The following is a 15,397-nucleotide window of genomic DNA, read 5'->3' on the forward strand; positions in this document are numbered from 1 at the left end:
AAGAAGTAAGTTGCAAATGGTAGACATGGAAGACAAATTAAGAGACTGGATGCAAACCAAACATATTCTTAACAACTAAAGGATCTTGAGGTCATTAATATCCAAATGACATTTCAAAAGAGAAAGTCAAATGCTTAGAATAAACCTTAGTGGAACTGCTAAAGTTCAAGAATAAAGAAAGAATAAAATGAGAAAATTATTTTGGCCAGACTTCCTCAGTAACAACAGGTAACAAGAAAATAGAACACTATCTCTATATGAATATTGAGGAGGGAAAGGATTTTGGCCAAAGTGAGCAATTGAACACATTTAAACATTAGAATTATGTCTACGTAATTGGAGGTGATAAAGTTCATGAGACAAAAAACAGTTACATTCTTGAAAGAAAGGCTACCTAATATAAAAACAATGGGCCGGGCATAGTGCTCATGCCTGTAATCCCAGCACTTTGGGAGGCTGAGGTGGGCAGATTACAAGGTCAGGAGTTCGAGACCAGCCTGGCCAATATGGTGAAACCCTGTCTCCACTAAAAATACAAAAATTAGCCGGGTATGGTGGCAGGCGCCTGTAGTCCCAGCTACTTGGGAGGCTGAGGCAGGAGAATCGGTTGAACCTGGGAGGCAGAGGTTGCAGAGAGCCGAGATTGCAACATTGTACTCCAGCCTGGGTGACGAGCGAGACTTCGTCTCAAAAAAAAAAAAAAAAAAAAAATTAGTGAAAAAATTATATAAAGCTATAATCAACTGGGAAGAGCTTTAGGAAGTTCCAACCAAAACCAAAGGGATGATCAATGTATTATTTAAGTTTTATAAATTAAGAAATGTATTTAAGTATTAATTACATAGGCAACTCCTAGTAAAACTAAATTAGATTTTAGTAATTTCCAAATAAACATCGTGTAGTCAGGGGTGAATGGACCATGTAATAAATACAGATCAGAACAAATACATGAAACTTTGATTAAAAAAAAAGATTTCTAGGTCTACTACCCCCAAGAATATGAGTGGATTCTTAGCTTCCCACTCATATTTCATTTAAAATACTTAGTATTTGAAAGTTCCTTTGGTGGCTTCTAGAATGGGTCAAAAAGCTATAAATTCCAGGCCACATGTAGTGGTGTGCACCTATAGTCCCACGTATACTCAAGAAGCTGAGGTGAGAGGATCTCTTGAGGCCAAGAGTTCAAGGCTGTATGCTATTATTGCATATGTGAAAAGCTGCTGTGCACCAACCTGGGCAATGAGACCCTTACTCAATTTTTTTTAAAAAGCTATTAACTCCAATATACACTATTTAAAAAAATGCTGCAAACTCCAGTACATGCTATCTAAAGCAGAGGAATTCAGATTGATAGTAAAAGTGTTGGGGTGATCGGAACCAACACCAGGCTGTGGGGGCGACAAAGTCCGGCGGAGTCAAAGGAATGAGAAAAGACAAGAGACAAAGTGGGACCAGGGGGCCAACGCTAGTATGGAGGCTGCTAAGGCCTGGAGCTCTGGGAGCCCACACTATTTATTTGTGATCAAACACAGGTGGTGAGGATGTGGGGGTTAAAAGGAAGTGGTGTATCAAGCAAATGAGCTACAAGTGTGAGGGTTTAGCATTTTCTTTGAAACATATGGCTACTTGAGATAATGGGAGTGCTTGAAGTAAGGAGCCAGCAGTCTAGCAGACATGCAAGCCCTGCCTCAGCTTCTCTCCCAACACTCAGCTTTTCTCCCAACAAAAAGAACTTGAATTACCTGAGAATAAAGTTAGTGGAAGATGTGCAGGATCCACATCGTGAAAAAAAGTTATAGAACTATTGAGAGACTGAATAGGAATTGGAATTAAGTAAATTGAAAGATACTTTGTTCTTGGCTAGGAAGACAATATTATAGAGTCAATTCTTTCAGTCAGTTTACTCGATATAATTGTAGTAAAAGTCCCAAGAGGATTTGAAAAAAAATTAATGATTGTACTTAACTTGAAAAAACAAATATGGAAGAACAGAAAATTCTGTAAGAGAAGAATGATAAAGGGATCTTTGTCAAATATTGAGAATTTATCAACTACAAGAGCAGACAAATTAGTGGAATAGAATGGAGAGTCCAGGAATAAACTTGTCTAAATAGGAAATTTTGGTATATAATAAACAGATCACTGGGGAGAGTTAGTCAGTTACTCTTTAAGAAGAAACTAGTGCCTGTAACGTGCCTGTAGACATTAGGGCTCCAGGAATAATAAAGTAGTCCTCATGGGGTTTACATTCTAGCAGAGCAAACATAAAGAGTGGTTACAGTTAGTCATGTTGTAAGTGCTGCAAAGGACTACAGAGTAACAATGGGATGTAATTCAAGGGAATCTTATCTAATGGGGGTGGAAGTGAGGAGCTGTCAGAGATCAGTTATTTGAGGAAGTCGGGTGTAAGCTGGAACCTAAAGGTGGGAAAAAGTGTTTCCAGTAGATGAAACAACCCTTCAATAAGTGATTAGATTTTTGGATTGAAATGAAATGGAATCCTGGCTTTACTCCTTATTATGCAAAAATAAATCAACAGTTTTAATGGAAACAATTTAAAGGTGAGATCTAAATCATTAATGAATTTCCATTAAAAAAATCTTTGGGTATAGAGGTCTTTTAAAGTGTGATATGAAGTGCAGGAATCACAGTGGGGTAGCATGATAAATGTGCCTACATAAAAATTTTAAAGTGGTAATTAAACACCATTAAAGAAGGTTGAAAGACAAGAAAGAAATGAAAGAAAGCAACCCATGAAACTAAGATTTACTCTTCCTCTTTACACACTGAACTTAATAGGGAATAAGATCACCACAGAAAAATGTGTTCACCTTCACTAATAAATAAATACAAGTTAAGTCTAGATATTTTTCCCTATCTGATGGGCTAAGATTTTAATCTAGGATTATTTATATGTGGCACATTTAAATGTCCTTCAGAATAACATTGGTTAGATATAGTAAATAACTACAGTGGAATATTGTGCAAAAATGAAAAAATGTAGAAATTTAATAAAGATGTCTGTTAGATATTGTCTAGTGAAAAAAGCAGGTTACAAATCTGGACTAGGGTGTTATTTATATGAAATTAGGGACACATCTCCGTGTGGCTGTGTACTCATAGAATGCTGTCTAGAATGTTAACCAAAGTTGGAGTCATTAGTTCCCTGTTGTCAAATTTTGGATGACAGAAGTTTGTCTTGTCTTGGGAGCATGAATATTTTTATAAAACAAGGTGTTTAGCTGGTTTATGAATCGATATTTAGTGTTAGTCTCTTATGCTTTCAGTTTTTCAGGTAAAACTTGGTATTTTATATTATCTTTTTTTTTTTTTTTTTTTTTTAATTTGAGACAGTCTCGCTCTGTCACCCAGGCTAGTGTGCAGTGCAGTGGCACCATCTTGGTTCACTGCAACCTCACCTCCTGGATTCAAGCAGTTCTCATGCCTCACCCTCCCGAGTAGCTGGGATTAGAGGCACCTGCCACTGCGCCTGGCTAATTTTTTTTGTATTTTTAGTAGAGGTGGGGTTTCACCATGTTGGCCAGGCTGGTCTTGAACTACTGACCTCAAGTGATCCACCCACCTCAGCATCCCAAAGTGCTGGGATTGCAGGTGTGAGCCACTGCGCCTGGGTACTAAAACTACAAAAATTAGCCAGGCATGGTGGCAGGCGCCTGTAATCCCAGCCACTCGGGAGGCTGAGGCAGGAGAATCACTTGAACCTGGGTGGCAAAGGTTGCAGTGAGCCGAGATGGCGCCACTGCACTCCAGTCTGGGTGACAGAGTGAGACTGTCTCAAAATTGTAGGAAAGCATTTTGTGTCTGGAATTGGTGGGTTCTTGGTCTCACTGACTTTTAAGAATGAAGCCGTGGACCCTCGCGGTGAGTGTTACAGCTCTTAAGGCAGCACGTCTGGAGTTGTTCATTCCTCCCGGTGGGCTCGTGGTCTCGCTGGCTTCAGGAGTGAAGCTGCAGACCTTCACGGTGAGTGTTACAGCTCATAAAAGCAGTGTGGACCCAAAGAGTGAGCAGTAGCAAGATTTATTGCAAAGAGCGAAAGAACAAAGCTTCCACAGTGTGGAAGGGGACCTGACCGGGTTGCCACTGCTGGCTCGGGCAGCCTGCTTTTATTTTCTTATCTGGCCCCACCCACGTCCTGCTGATTGGTAGAGCCGACTGCGGTTCTGACAGGGCGCTGATTGGTGCGTTTACCATCCCTGAGCTAGACATAAAGGTTTTCCAAGGCCCCACCAGAGTAGCTAGATACAGAGTGTTGATTGGTGCATGCACAGACCGTGAGCTAGGCACAGGGTGCTCATTGGTGTGTTTACAATGCCTGAGCTAGACATAAAGGTCTCTACATCTCCACCAGACTCAGGAGCCCAGCTGGCTTCACCCAGTGGATCCTGCACTGGGGCTGCAGGTGGAGCTGCCTGCCAGTCCCACGCCGTTCGCTCGCACTCCTCAGCCCTTGCGTGGTCTGCGCTCGCACTCCTCAGCCCTTGGGTGGTCAATGGGACTGGGCACCGTGGAGCAGGGGGTGGCACTCGTGGGGGAGGCTCGGGCCGCACAGGAGCCCATGGAGGCGGTGGGAGGCTCAGGCATGGCAGGCTGCAGGTCCCGAGCCCTGCCCTGTGGGAAGGCAGCTAAGGCCTGGTGAGAAATCGAGCGCAGCGCTGGTGGGCTGGCACTGCTGGGGGACCCAGTACACCCTCCGCAGCTGCTGGCCCGGGTGCTAAGTCCCTCATTGCCTGGGGCCAGCAGGGCCCGCCGGCTGCTCCGAGTGCGGGGCCCGCCAAGCCCACGCCCACCGGGAACTCCAGCTGGCCCGCAAGCACCGCACGCAGCCCTGGTTCCCGCTCAGGCCTCTCCCTCCACACCTGCCTGCAAGCTGAGGGAGCCAGCTCCTGCCTTGGCCAGCCCAGAAAGGGGCTCCCACAGTGCAGTGGTGGGCTGAAGGGCTCCTCAAGTGCCGCCAAAGTGGGAGCCCAGGCAGAGGAGGCGCCGAGAGCAAGCGAGGGCTGTGAGGACTGCCAGCACACTGTCACCTCTCAATTTGATTTTCTGCTTTAAATATATTCTGATGATCTGAATCATCAGAGACATTAATTTTCTATTTGTATGAGTTCCTGACAACTTTAACTTTCTGATAATCCTCCTTTTTATAATGTGTTGGCATTTCAATTGATAATATGATTATTTCATTGAAATATGCTGTAGTCAAAGTATTTATAAAAAAGATATTTATTTATTAGGAGAAGTGATATGGTTTGTTCTCATTTGAATGATTTTTCTGGAGGTACAATAAGATATAGTAGCCTTTGACACAAAGCCTAAACAAGACCTTAATTAAAAATATTGGAAATTTCTTTTGAGTATTGATTACTTTTAAAATTGAAAATCTCCTGTTTGTATATAAAGAGCATTATAGTTATTGTAATCTGGGCTTTACAACCCAAAAAGTAATTGACCAGATTGTGCATTAGTATTTTTGCTGGTTATATTGGTTTTACAGATTGAAAAGTTTTTTCTATTTTTTAAAATCTATTGCTTTTCCCTGTTGAATAGTAAGCTATTTCAGGAGGCCAGGGAACATGTCTCATCTGAATTAATTGGAAACATTGTGCTAAGTATTTACTACTATCTTAACCACCCCAATCTTAAGGTCTGCTCTACTATCTTCTTTCCAGAGGTTTGCTATTTAGTTAAAACTGTGGGTAGTACTTGGCATATACTCTTGATGTCTTAGAAATGGAACTACTCTATATTTAGATACATATTTTATGAAAAGCTAATCTGTAATTTATTTTATATAAAATGTTTGAAGATACACTTTTTTGTTTTATTCCTTTCTCAGTAAATTAAAAATATTTCAAAAGAATGTTTAGAAAGCAAGCCTATTATGTAAAATGAGACACGTAATAATTATATTTTTAAGATGATTTGTGTAGTAAGATAAATGCTTTACTAAAGCTAATATGTTTAAATTGCTTTAACTAAAATAATTAATAAAATGAATTCATTTGTATAAAATACAGCCTACCCATGTAAAATATTACTCTTCATAGGTACCCCAGCAACAGCACAACTTTAATCCTTAAGTTTTAGTTGCAGTACTGTTAAAATACTAATAGCTTAATTTCCCAAGATTCAATTATTTAAAAACAAAGTTTAGGGAAAAAAAAGCAGCAAAACTCAGTCTACTAGTGTACATACACACACACACACACACACACACATATATACTCATATATATGAGAGTAGACTGAATTTTTGCTGCTTGCAATATATATATATATGCACATGTATACACACACCTTTATTTCCTATAATTTGTACCATATAGCTATTATTTCCTCTGAATAAAAAGGTTATTATCTTGTTTTATTTTAATTCAGCTTCTTGCTTTTCCCTATAGAAAATCAGGTTTTTGGAGAGCTCTAACAGTGTGCAATTGCTGGGCTCTTATCCTTTCTGTTTAAATAATGCAGGTACTTTGATGGAAACCTGGAGAAGCTCTTTGCTGAGTGTCATGTAATTAATCCAAGTAAAAAGTCTCGAACACGCCAGATGAATACAAGGTCATCAGCACAGGATATGCCTTGTCAGATCTGCTACTTGAACTACCCTAACTCGGTGAGTATCTGGTAGTTTAAGGCTAGTGCTGACTTTGTATTTCAGAGGGTAAATCAACTTCCATTATTTAAACAAAGGAAAATTTGTGGGTCTGGGAGTAGTAACCTCTAAGCCATAACCTATCAATGTATTCAGTGTGAGGAAAGGAAGAAAAAGAGTAAAAGCTTGGTTCCTCTTACCTCCAACCTCCATTTGTTTTTTAAAGCAGCAACAACTTGTCCAAGTTGTCATTTATAGACCTAAATCTTTCTGGAGTTTATTTTATCACCATGGGGAGAATTGTGTAATAGTAGGCAGTAAGTAGAATTGTTTCTTATCCAAATTAAAATAGATTTAAACTTTAAGTGTTTTTTAAATATCCAGAAACACTCATAAAATACCATTAATACTATTTGCTAGGGAACTCTCAAAATTCTTCAAAAGATAAGATTTTCACTTAATCAAATCCATTCAAATGGAGATTGTTAAATATGGTGTGCGGGGATAGAGTTGGAGCAGAACCAGTGATAAAGGAAGAGAGCCAAAGAACTGATGTTAATCCGTTAAGTACAAATATCCTTCCTAAAAATTTATTGAACTGAAGCTGGGCTCAGTGGCTCATTCCTATAATCCCAGCACTTGGGGAGGCCAAGGTGGGCAGATCACTTGAGGCCAGGAGTTTGAGACCAGCCTGGCCAACATGGCGAAAACCTGTCTCAACTAAAAATACAAAAAAATTATCCTGGCATGATGGTGCATGTCTATAATCCCAGCTACTTGGGAGGCTGAGGCATGAGAATTGCTTGAGCCTGGAAGGCAGAGGTTGCAATGAGCTGACATCATGCCACTGTATTCCAGCCTGGGTCACAGAGTGAGACTCCATCTCAAAATATAAAATAAAATTTACTGAACTGAGATGATTTACTTACTTGATTTACTTGAGTGTTTACTAAGGAAGTTTAGTCTTAAGATGTCTTAAGATGTCTAAGAGATAACTTAATTCTATGATAATTACAACTGTCTTGTTCATATTCTCTGCTTTAATAGTTAAGCAGCTCTTTGTAATAATTACTATATACCAAGTCTTTGACACTGTTATTTTAACAATTGATTGGTTGATGGGGTCTCAGTGCTACCCAGGCTGGAGTGTTATGGCTATTCACGGGCACAGTCATAGTGTACTACAGCCTTCATCAGACTCTTGGGCTCAAGTGATCCTCCTCCCTCAGCCTCCCAAGTAGCTAGAACTGCAGATGTGCACCATCAAGCCTGGCTAATATTATATTTATATTGAAGGATTTTTACTTTTTATCTTAGAGTTGTATATGTGTATCTCTAATGGGGTCCATTTGTGGGGAGTTAACTTGTTCACATGTACAAGTGATGAGAAAAGTTTTAAAAGAAAATAAAGTACTCTTAGAGAAATAGAATGATCAGTGAGTTATTTAGTAGGTAAAGTGGTGAACTGAATTTTCAAATTCTCAAGTTCTGATCGTAACTCTAACATGAAATTTTTGGCTTTAGCGGGAGGTAAGCCATTTAATGTCACTGGGTTTTTCTTTTTTCTTTTCTTTCTTTCTTTTGAGATGGTCTTGCTCTGTTGTCTAGGCTGGAGTGCAGTGATGTGATCACTGCAGCCTCAAACTCCTGGGCTCAAGCAATCCTCCCACCTCAGCCTCTCAAGTAGCTGGGACCACAGGCGCATGCCACCATGTCTGGCTGATTTTTCTTTTCATGTGTGTGGTGTTTTTGTTTTGTTTTGTTTTGTTTTTTTTTGTAGAGACGGGGTTTCACCGTGTTGCCCAGGCTGGTCTGGAACTTCTCTGAGCTCAAGCAGTCTGCCCACCTGGCCTCTGAAAGTGCTGGCATTATAGATGTGAGCCACCATGCTCCTCCAGTTTTGGTTTCTTCTTTTCTTTTCTTTTTTTTTTTTGAGACGGAGTCTTGCTCTGTCGCCCAGGCTGGAGTGCAGTGGTGCGATCTTGGCTCACTGCAAGCTCCACCTCCCGGGTTCATGCCATTTGCCTGCCTCAGCCTCCCGAGTAGCTGGGACTATAGGCGCCCGCCATCACGCTCGGCTAATTTTTTGTATTTTTAGTAGAGATGGGGTTTCACCCTGTTACCCAGGATGGTCTCGATCTCCAGACCGCATGATCCGCCTGCCTCAGCGTCCCAAAGAGCTGGGATTACAGGCGTGAGCCACCGTGCCTGGCCTCTTTTCTTTTCTTTTCTTTTTTTTTTTTTGACAGGAGTTTTGTTCTTGTTGCCCAGACTGGAGTGTAATGGCACAGTCTTGGCTCACTGCAACCTCCGCCTCCTGGGTTCAAGTGATTCTCCTGCCTCAGCCTCCCGAGTAGCTGGGACTACAAGCGCCTGCCACCACACCTGGCTAATTTTTGTATTTTTAGTAGAGACGGGGTTTCACCATATTGGCCAGGCTGGTCTTGAACTCCTGACCTCAGGTGATCCACCCACCTTGGCCTCCCGTAGTGCTGGGATTACAGGTGTGCACCACCGCACCCGACAGTTTTTCTTTCTGATGAGTTGAATAAGATATTCTTTCAGTTTTCTTCCAACCTGAGTATTGTATCATTTCTCTTACCTTAAATCACAATTCTAATTTGACTATTTTTTAAAAAGTACTACTGTTACAATATATTAAATTAATATTTTGACTATTTTATTGTCTTTAACAGATTCTCCTTGCCAGTTGACATTTATATAGTGCTCACAGTTAAATGTTTCCGTGAGGTAATACTAAGACCCAGGTTTTACAAAGTTTCCTTACTTCTTGGCATTTTTCCTCCTGCCCTATCATAGCCAGTTCCTTCTTAATTTAAATCTTAACTCTGATTTGAGTACTGAAGCTTAGCTGCTTCCAAATATCCACTATAACTTTCTCATTGTTCTTGGTATTGTCTAACAGTCTTAACAAACTAGAATTCAAAATCATGACTTGAGATTTACAGTGTAAATTTTTGTTTTGTACTTGTAACTGATGATGGAGAACCTATTCATTGAACACACTAGGCACTATTCTAAGAAACAATGGAGAATAATACGTAATTCCTAACTTCAAATAATTTGCAGGTTAGTTGGGTAGGTAAGTAGTAAGGTGACATATTCAGAAAGAATGTAAGTGCTTTGGCAGGGCAAATATAAGATACGATACTGTGGGAACGTGTTGGAGGGATACCTAACCCAGTTTTTGATCAGGCAGGACTTACCACAGAAATTCACAGAAATCTGAACTAACATCTGAAGGCACGGTAGTTAGGCTAAGGAGGAAAATGTAGCAAGTCCAAAGAAGAGAGAATGTACTTTCAAGAATTGGGGGATGGTAAATAGTACTAAAAGATTCAGAGAAAAGATTTAAAAAGTTAATTTGAAATGAAGTAAAGGAGTGAGGTAGGATGGGAAACCAGACTTCATGGGCTAAAGAGTCACTGACTTGAAGGGGGGAAAGGAAATGGAAGCAATAAATGTAATTAAGTTACTCTTTTACAATAAAGTTCACTATGCAAGTGATAGGACAAGATAGCAAAAGGAACAGCATGGGTTGGCAAGTAAGTTAAAGCATTATGGAAACTGTTAAGTGTTCCGAAAAGTATCATGACAAAACTAGGATGTCCTTTCCTCATAATTTTTAGACTAATATAGAAGGATAATTTTAACCTCTTCAGTTTTGGAAGTAAATGTCACCTGAAACTCTTCATGAAGCTTTATTATTGGATGAGTGAGTTCTTTACTTACATTGTATAACTCCCACATTTTACTACTCTCCAAGCATTTGTACTTTTTTATTATATATATCTTCAGTATGTTTATCCTTCCAGAAAGCAATTTTTGCTTTATGCAGTGTCACGTGCACATTTTAAAATAAGTGCTTTTGATAGCTTAGTTTACAACCCTTTGGAGTTAACTGTCCTGAGTGGCTGCTTCTTTGAAAACAATGTCCTGAGACATTGGAGCACTTTGTAAATTCATAGATTCCACTCTCCCCTCCAGTCCTTTCCAAGTGTGTTGTGGCGAGTTCAGAAATTTTTTTAACCCTAGCAACTTAATGTTTTAGGTTAAACTAGTTAAGATAATAGCTGTACTGGCCCACCACTGTACTAGGAAATGTAGCTTCGACTACAGTGTCTCTCTCTCTCTCTCTTTTTTTTTTTTTTTTTGAGACAGAGCCTCGCTCTGTTGCCCAGGCTGGAGTGCAGTGGCACGTTCTCGGCTCACTGCAACCTCCACCTCCCGGTTTCAAGCAATTCTCCTGCCTCAGCCTCAGTAGCTAGGATTACAGCTGCCCACCACCACACCTGAGTAATTTTTGTATTTTTAGTAGAGACGGGGTTTCAACATGTTGTCTAGGCTGTTCTCCAACTCCTGACTTAAGGTGATCACCCGCCTTGGCCTCCCAAAGTGCTGGGATTACAGGAGTGAGCTCCATGCCCAGCCAGTGTCTCATTTTTATGAAGTAAATAATTTGTGTTTTCTAAGAATAAGATATGTGAAGTAGGTAAAGGCAGAATTGAAATTGTGAGGAAGGGTGGTCCACCGTCCCATCCCCCATCCCTGAAGCTCCTCTGTGGAATCTTGGTGCTGCTGGAAACTGCTTGAAAATATCTATGTCCCACGCTATCTCCCTTTTAACACATTACATTTTACACACAAGGGAACTGATTCCTAGGTCATTTGTTCAATTTTTATAAACAAAGGGGTTTCAATTTTAGAAGTTATGTGGACAACTTATTATGGAAGAAAGATTCCTAATTTTCTTACTGCTATTTGACATTAGTTGCTATGTATGTAAAGTGATGCAGATAAATGAAACCTTTAAGAGTGTATTCTTTAGTTTCTTTAAGTCCATTAATTTCTTTTGTAGATAATATTTCATGTATTTTTCATGTACTTTCTTGATCGGATGTATTTGTGATATAAACAGGGATAAGTTTACTGAATAGATAATATGATCCCCTGGGACAGGGGAAAGCCCAGGGAGCCATGTAGGTGAACCTAGCTCAAGGTTATGAGGAAATGAATATATCAGAGGAGGGAGAAGGAAAGGGAAGTGAGATAGGAAGATATCTGCGACAATAATACGTTCCTCGGAAGCACAATGATTATGTATCTTTAGACCACAGATTTGTTTTTTGGTTTTTGGTGTTTTTATTTTTTGCTCTATCTTCAGACATCCATGCATGATTTATTTTTCTAACTTGTTTAATCTTGTTACCTGATTAGAAAGGTTATTTAAAAAGAATAAAAAGCTTTTATCTATGTGCTGAAGTTGTAACAAGGTTGAGAGAGGTGCGTCTCACACATGAGTGTGAAAACCCAATGATTACATTTATGCACTATCTTTTTATCTTAAAATGAGCTCTAGACTAGAAGTCAAAAAGGTTGAGACTGAAAGTGATCACTTAGTAACCATTGTGACCGTTGATCTCTGTTAAGGATTCTTACTTGAAAAAAGAATGAAGCACATATAAGCATGTGTATATGTTTTTAAGTTTTGAATAAAACATTTTAGAGTTGCTGATATATTTACCATGTTTGTGTCTTTTACAGAATACCCCTTCCTTTAACAGCCTTAAAAATCAAAGACTCCATTAGTGATGTGGTAACAAGTTAGTGCCAAATCTCCTTCTCTGATGGGGAGTAATGATAATAGACTCCCTTTAAGCTTGATATTTATTTTACATGTCATTCTTTCAGTAAACCTAATTGCAGGACTGATACACTTCATATATATATATTTTTTTAATGAGATGAAGTCTCACTCTGTTGCCCAGGCTGGAGTGTAGTGATGTGATCTCGGCTTACTGCAGCCTCCGCCTCCCGGGTTCAAGTGATTCTCCTGCCTCAGCTTCCTGAGTAGCTGGGATTATAGGCGTGCGCCACCATGCCCAGCTAACTTTTGTATTTTTAGTAGAGACAGGGTTTCACCATATTGGCCAGGTTGGTCTCGAACTCCCGACCTCAGGTGATCCGCCTGCCTCAGCCTCCCAAAGTGCTGGGATTACAGGCATGAGCCAACGTACCCAGCCCTCTCATACATTTCTTTTCACGTCTTTGTCTATGTATTTAAAAAATATAGTTGATGTGCTGTATATAGAATTTCTATCCTAACCAGATATTTGTATCTAATATCATAAGTAACATCAGAAATTTTATAAGTACATGTCACATAATGGCTAAATAGAAAATCTAAGGGAATTTTAAAATACCCTTTATAAGAGCCACAAAAAGAATAAAAGAGCTGGGAATAAACCTGATAAGAAATGTGAAAGATGGCTATGAAGAAAACTTCAAATACTAAAAGGATGACTTGAATATTTGAGATAGAAGAAATAGGAAAATATTGAAAAAGAAGATTAAATTGACAGGGGAGAGCTGAGTGAGGACTAGTCCTACTAGATACAAGAATAGGCAGAGCAGTGGAACAGGATAGAGTCAAATATGCATGAGGAGAATTTAATGTATTACAGAGGAGGCATTTCAGATAAGGTGGATTATTTGATACATGCTAGCAGTGGAACAGGATAGAGTCAAATATGCATGAGGAGAATTTAGTGTATTATAGAAGAGGCATTTCAAATAAGGTGGATTATTTGATACATGGTGTTGGAGCAACTTGGTAGCCGTATGGAATAGAAACTTAAGATTCCTACCTAGCTTCATAAATAAAAGTTAATGAATTCACAAGCACAAGCGGTAAATTTAAACAGTGATAAGTTTCACTGTATATGAATAAAGAGCTTCTGTATGGCAACAAAATATGAACACTAAGAATTAAAGTGGGGGAAAAGATTTCCCCTACTTATAAATGGCCAATTTCCTACATAAGTAAAAAGCCTCTGTAAATAAGTGAAAAACCAACAGGCAAAGTTGGCAAAGTATATGAAGAGAGTATACAGAAAAAGAAATACACAGTGTAAAACCTTTTTTTAAATATTATAACTTCATTTATAATAAAAAAATTCAAATCAAAACTAAAGAAGTTAGTGTGTTTTTCACCTATTAGATTGGCAAAGATCAAGGAGTTAGATCATATACTACATTGTCATGGGCATGAGAAACCAAGTACTCTTGCACAGTATAAATGACGACAACCTCTTTGCAGGGGAGCCTGATGATAGCTATTAGATTGTAAATGTATATATTTATTATAATGTCACCTTTACAGATTTGTCCTAAGATACATTCATAAGATCACAAAGATGTATATATAGTCAATGCAGTAGCGTAGTAGGAAAAAAAAAAGGCAGTGTAAAGGTCCATTAATAGTAGACTAAATAAAATTGTGGTACCTTTCTATAAAGAGGCAAACCCACACCAGTGTGGTACCATATGAGAAATCCATTGGATTTTTTTTTTTGTTTTTTTAAGACGGAGTCTTGCTCTGTCACCCAGGCTGGAGTGCAAAGGTGCGATCTTGGCTCACTGCAACCTCTGCCTCCCGGGTTGAAGGGATTCTCCTGCCTCAGTCTCCTGAGTAGCTGGGATTACAGGCATACACTACCACACCTGGCTAGTTTTTTGTATTTTTGGTAGACACAGGATTTCGCCATGTTGGCCTGGCTGGTCTCAAACTCCTGACCTCAAATGATCTGCCCGCCTTGGCCTCCCAATGTGCTGGATTACAGGCGTGAGCCACCGTGCCCAGCCCTATTGGATTTTTTTAAACAACAACAACAACAACAAAAAAAGGTGCAGAAGAGAATTTGTGGTACTGTTACAGTGTGTGTGTAAGTGTGTACGTTAGAACACCTCTGGAAGAATATGTAAAAAACTGGAAATAGCGGTTGCCTCTGGGTAGAGGAAACAACAGGGATGGGAATGAGGGAGGCCTTTTTTTTTTTTTTGAGACAGAGTCTTGCTTTGTCACCCAAGCTGGAGTGCAGTGGTGCGATCTTGGCTTACTGCAACCTCCATCTCCTAGGTTCAAGCAATTCTCCCGCCTCAGCCTGCCAAGTAGCTGGGACTACAGGTGCCTGCCACCACACCTGGCTAATTTTTGTATTTATAGTAGAGACAGGATTTTGCCATTTTGGCCAGTTTGGTCTTGAACTCGTAAGTGATCCACCCACCTCTGCCTCCAGTAGTGCTGGGATTACAGGTGTGAGCCACTGCACCTGGCCTAGGGAGGCTTATTTTTCAACATAAACTCTGAACTTTTACTGTTAAAATAATTGTTTTTAATAAGTCTATATAACTTATTCAGTTAAAAATAATTTAGAGGTAAATTATGGCAAAATGTTCTTTAAAATAAGGTAACCATTATTTGAATCTTTTTAAAAGACATAATCCTCCAGATCATCTAATATTATTTAAAGTATTTACTTAATGTCCCATTACAGAATACTCCTTCATTTAACGATCCCTTAACTCTTAAGATTTTAGAACAAAATGTTAGTTACTATTATCCTTGGCTATTCTGAATAAATCTTTTCATAACAGGTTTATTGAGATATAATTTATATACTATCCAGTTCACCCATTTAAAGTGGTTTTAGTATATTCTACAGAGTTATGTGCCATCACCACAATTTTAAAAACATTTTATAACCCCCCAGGAGATACCTTTTTAAATTCACCCCCTAATTCCTCCGAAGTCCCCCAGCCCCTAGGCAACTGATCATCTGTTTTCTTTGTCAATGGATATACCTATTCTGGACATTTCATATGAAAGAAACAAACAAGGCTTTGGTACGGTGGCTCATGCCTGTAATCTCAGCACTTTGGGAGGCTGAGGTGGGTGGATCATGAGCTCAGGAGTTGGAGG

General features: G+C 39.5%; 1 protein-coding gene and 1 pseudogene across 1 annotated transcript in view; one reads left to right on the plus strand and one right to left on the minus strand.

Annotated features, from left to right (window-relative positions):
- The window catches only part of ARIH1 (ariadne RBR E3 ubiquitin protein ligase 1), a 114,628-nt gene that overhangs the window by 65,760 nt on the left and 33,471 nt on the right, over window positions 1-15,397 (plus strand). Inside the window, exon 3 of the mRNA XM_003267180.4 lies at window positions 6,492-6,636. Coding sequence (XP_003267228.2) covers window positions 6,492-6,636 — 145 coding nt within the window. The remainder of the gene's footprint in view (window positions 1-6,491; window positions 6,637-15,397) is intronic.
- Window positions 11,884-11,970, minus strand: LOC115835789 (annotated as a pseudogene).

Source organism: Nomascus leucogenys, chromosome 6, assembly GCF_006542625.1.
Source record: "Nomascus leucogenys isolate Asia chromosome 6, Asia_NLE_v1, whole genome shotgun sequence".
NCBI classification, from domain to species: Eukaryota; Metazoa; Chordata; class Mammalia; order Primates; family Hylobatidae; genus Nomascus; species Nomascus leucogenys.